Source organism: Oryza brachyantha, chromosome 6, assembly GCF_000231095.2.
Source record: "Oryza brachyantha chromosome 6, ObraRS2, whole genome shotgun sequence".
NCBI classification, from domain to species: domain Eukaryota; kingdom Viridiplantae; phylum Streptophyta; class Magnoliopsida; order Poales; family Poaceae; genus Oryza; species Oryza brachyantha.
In genome coordinates, this window is record NC_023168.2 from 12,349,706 (window position 1) to 12,354,266 (window position 4,561).

The window sequence follows — 4,561 nt, forward strand, 5'->3', positions numbered from 1 at the left end:
GTTAAGGATGTCATCTGCACATATTTATAACAACAGATACTGGTTTTATTTCATTTGTGCAGTTTGATTCACCGAAGTAATTTGCCCATTTATGTCTTTGCTAGGTCAGACCGTCAGAAACAGTCCTTCAACGGATGCCTAGGGATGGACATAGCGCTGCAGCCGAGTAATCCGTAACCAGCTCTAATTCAACTAAATAAATTAACTATTATATTTAAGGTCACGGGTTAAAATCGGACCGATCCACACCCATGCTTGATACGCTATTGTACTTGCCATGTCCACGTATGCATGAAAAAAAATAAGTTTAATTGGTCTAGTGTATCAGCTCTCACCCCTTCTAGGAAAAATATAATACCATCCAAACAAACATAATAGTACCAGTCTACCACTAAGAGCTAGGTGGCTTCAAACTTCTTCGGTCATCAGGCTAAAAGCTGTGATTCTTCAAGAAAACCTCCCTGATTCGCTTGAGCCTACAGAGGACATCGTGCATGGTGCTGCGTTCATCTGGGGACTCCATAGCACAAGACAATGCGATCTCCATGACAGGAAGTATTATGTTATTACGCGTCAACTGCTGCTGCTGCTGCTGCTGCTGCTGCTGGGTTGTTCCCCTAAGGCGCTCATCAATTAGTTCATGAGCTCGATGCGGGAATCCATCTCGCACCCATTTCTCAAGATTCATATCCCCTCCAAACTGCGGATCAGTAGGTCGCTTTCCAGTGATCATCGCGAGAAGCATCACGCCGTAGCTGTAGACATCTCCTTTTGATGATGGTTTACTCCCATAACCATATTCTGCGTGAGACAGTTTTAGTAAGATAATTTTGTAAATGGGTTATTATTCTTTAATATTGAAAAGACAAGCGGTTCATTCCTTTCTTTGTAGAACAAAATAGTTTAACCATTATGAATCTACACAAATAATGGCAAGTTAGAAGGAGCACCTGGTGGAATATATCCAATGGAGCCCTTAAGCCCATGGGTACTGGAAACATCTTGTCCAGCTGGTGTTGGAGACAACAATCGAGCCAACCCAAAGTCTCCAACCTTTGCTGTCATGTCTGTATCGAGAAGCACATTGCTGGGTTTGATATCACAGTGCACTATCTGCTCCCCACAATCATTGTGCAGATAATCTAGTGCAGTCGCAACATCAATGGCAATGCTAAGTATCATATCAGCGTTCACCCTTGGGACGTTCTCACCCTGCCTGCCATTGTGGATCAAGTCCTCGACACTTCCATTGCTCATTAGCTCATAAACCAGTGCTCGGAACTCATTGCCAGAAAAATCCATACTCGCACACATGGTGACTAGCTTTACTAAGTTACGGTGCCGAACATTCCTAAGGGCCTCGCACTCGGCGACCCAGCTCTTGAGCGCCCCAATCTTATGCAGATCAAACACTTTGATGGCAACAGCCGTTCCATCGCGCAACATAGCCTTGTACACTGAACCAAAGCCACCTGTGCCGATGAGGTTTATATTGTCAAAGGAGCCAGTCACCTGGCTTAGCTCTTCATATGAAACAAGTGGGTGGCTCCTCTTCATGAAGCTGTCTAGTATTTTAGCCTTCCTGTTTCTTAACCATTTGCTTGGCAAAAATAACAGGCTGATCCCAACAAGGATGGTAATTGTTGCCATTGCTGCTGCACCAACTGCAATTGCAATGGACATCTTTCGATGACGGGAGGAATGGATGTAGTAGCATGTCATGTTTGAGTAGCATAATTCCGGGTTGCCATCAAGGTAAACAATAGAGTGTTCCTTGAAGATTCCATCGTTTGGCACCAGTCCGTCGAGGTCATTCATTGAGAGGTTTAGAAGCCTAAGGGCTTGCATCTTCACCAATGTTGCAGGTATGACACCGGATAACTGATTGCTAGACAGGTCCAAGGTTTGCAAGGCTTTCAGATTCCCAATAGTGTCAGGGATCACACCTGACAAAGAATTTCTGCTCAAGGATAGACTCTGAAGACTCTGGCATTTCCCGATTGACGCCGGGATACTTCCGTTGAGGAAATTATAGGATAGGTCAATTGCAGCAATTTTTTCCAGTTGGCCAATATTCTCTGCCAGTGCACCGGTTAGCGAATTATGTGATAGATTAAGGAGAGAGCTAAGGCTGTTGAGTAAAAAGATGGAAGCAGGGATGTTCCCATTCAGATTGTTGCTTGATATGTCCAGTGAAAGCACACGTTGGAGGCGACCAAACTCTACAGGGATTCCAGCAACCAACTCATTATGGTTCATTTCGAGCTTTGTTAGTTTTACAAGATCCCCAATTTCAGCAGGAATTACACCTGACAGTTTGTTCCCAGCAAGGCCTAGCATGGTCAGCTCTTTCAATAGCCCAACCTCTAGTGGGATACCTCCAGAGAGTTGGTTGTAGCTCATATTCAGCAAGGTCAGGGCAGATAAACGCCCTATGGAAGCTGGTATGTAGCCACTTATTTCGTTGCCACCAACATATAGCTTTGTGAGAGAACTTGACAAGTTGCCAATGGAATCAGGGAGTATACCTTCAATGAGATTCTCATCGAAGGCAATGAACTCTAGCTTAGTGCAGTTCATAAGGTCAACAAGGATACTTGTGTTGTCAACAATTTGATTGAATCCAATATTATACATGACAAGATTGCGGAGAGCACTAAGTCCCGGTGGCACAGAGCCACTAAAGTGATTATTGGACATCCTTATACTTTGGATATCTGTCACATTATGGAGAGATGGTGGGATTGGACCAGTGAACCTATTAAAGCAATTATGGAAAACAAGGAGCCTTGGGAGCCGAAACCCAACATCACTTGGTATCTTCCCATGTAGGTCATTCTTTGCAATTGCAAAGAAGGAAAGGGAAGAGAGATTGTAAAGTGTCTCAGGAATTGTGCCTGTCAGGTTATTTATCGAGAGCTGGAGGTACTCGAGCTGTCTTAGATGACCAAGCTCATATGGAATTGTGCCGGTTAGGTTGTTGGTGCTAAGATCAAGCGTGCTCAACAATGAAAGGTTCCCGATGGATGGTGGGACACTACCATTCAGTTGGTTCCGTGCAATCTTCAGGACTCGGAGTTTCTGAAGCAAATTAAGGCTTGCAGGTAGAGTACCAAATATGGCGTTCCCTGACAAATCTATTGTCTTAAGATTTGTGCAGTTTGTGAGGGCTGCAGGGATATTGCCTGTGAGAATGTTAGCACTGGCGTTTAGTGTTTGAAGCTGACCTAGCCAACCAATTTGTTCAGGTATCTCACCAGCAAACTGGTTGTTTTGTAAATATAAAAAACGAAGAGCTGATAGATTTCCAATACTAGGGCTGATCTTGCCAACCAAATTAAGACCCTGGAGATCTAACTCTGAAATTCTGCGACGAGGATTGCATCGCACCCTGCTCCATGTGCATGCTGAGCCATTACCCCAAGACAATAGCATGCCTGATGGATCACTGATCAAAGATTTCAAACCAAGGAGGGCCTCTTGATCCATTTTATTGGTTGGAACTGACTGAGCAGAAGCTACCAGGAACACACAGGATGAAATAAGTAAGGATACTAATGGATGGAAGGTGTCAATCCTCATATTGATTTGGAGATGATTACGCAAGAACGTTATCCTTGTCTTGATATCGAGCTGCATACATATGAAGATAACAGGATGCAGATATGTGGATATCAAGAACAAGAATTGACAATTTTAGTATGTAAAACATACATACCAGGTCCAGTCGTGAAGAAAAGATCACCTATGAGAATCGCATACTCAGTTAGATGCTATCATGGCTTCTTTCAATATATTGGTGGTGTAGGGCGTCTAAGGTAATTAGGAGTTGGTGCTTGCATCTGCCTTGTTAGTCATCCTTTTATTTCATGACAAGTGACAACTCTGAACTCTCCAGTGCCAGAAAATGTGGAATCGGTCATTGTACGCTTCAGTGCTTTCAAAGTCAACAAAAGAAATAAGACTTTTGATAGCAGCCACTAGAAATTCTCAGGTCAACACAGGAGAGGAATGCACAGTTTTCCTGTATAAGAAAGTACGAGATGAGCTAGAAATAGAAATTAATTGTTACATCAAATTGTACACACAGTGTTGAACAGTACAATATGCCAGGATGGCTGTATGTGCAGAGATGCAGTAGTGCAGAAATAAAATAACTTAAGTGTGCTTGTGTTCATGGATTCTATTACAGTATTTAGAATTAGTACATCTAAATATTATACGTACCAAGAACTGGAAAGTAAATTAACCAAAGAAACTAACATTATTGTTGTATCCCTCGATTGATAGTTCCCATCAAAGGGGGAAGAAAAAACATTAATATATCCTTTGCTTAATTTGCAATATGTATTTGGGCTTATTATGATAGGTGGGGTTTAGATTCATTTTCTTTAGTGACATGAAAATAAATTTAACCAAATTATTTTTGAAACCCTGCTTATGCAAGCTATCATGCTTGAGTAAAATGGGGACTTGGACAGATTCAATTGGAGATTTTCTTCTATGGTTTCACACCTTTTGATTGTTTGTTGTACCTACAAAGTTATATGGTGAAAGACAG

At 42.3% G+C, this 4,561-nt stretch overlaps 1 protein-coding gene across 1 annotated transcript; it reads right to left on the reverse strand.

The window, feature by feature from the left end:
• Window positions 1–261: 261 nt before the first annotated feature.
• On the reverse strand, window positions 262–3,416 carry LOC102709378 (receptor kinase-like protein Xa21). The gene is made up of 3 exons (XM_040525159.1): window positions 3,359–3,416; window positions 951–3,185; window positions 262–801 (listed from the first exon to the last, which is right to left on the reverse strand). Exons 1-3 carry the CDS (start codon window positions 3,414–3,416, stop codon window positions 431–433), a joined length of 2,664 nt encoding a protein of 887 aa, XP_040381093.1. The 3' UTR covers window positions 262–430.
• Between the last annotated feature and the right edge of the window lie 1,145 nt (window positions 3,417–4,561).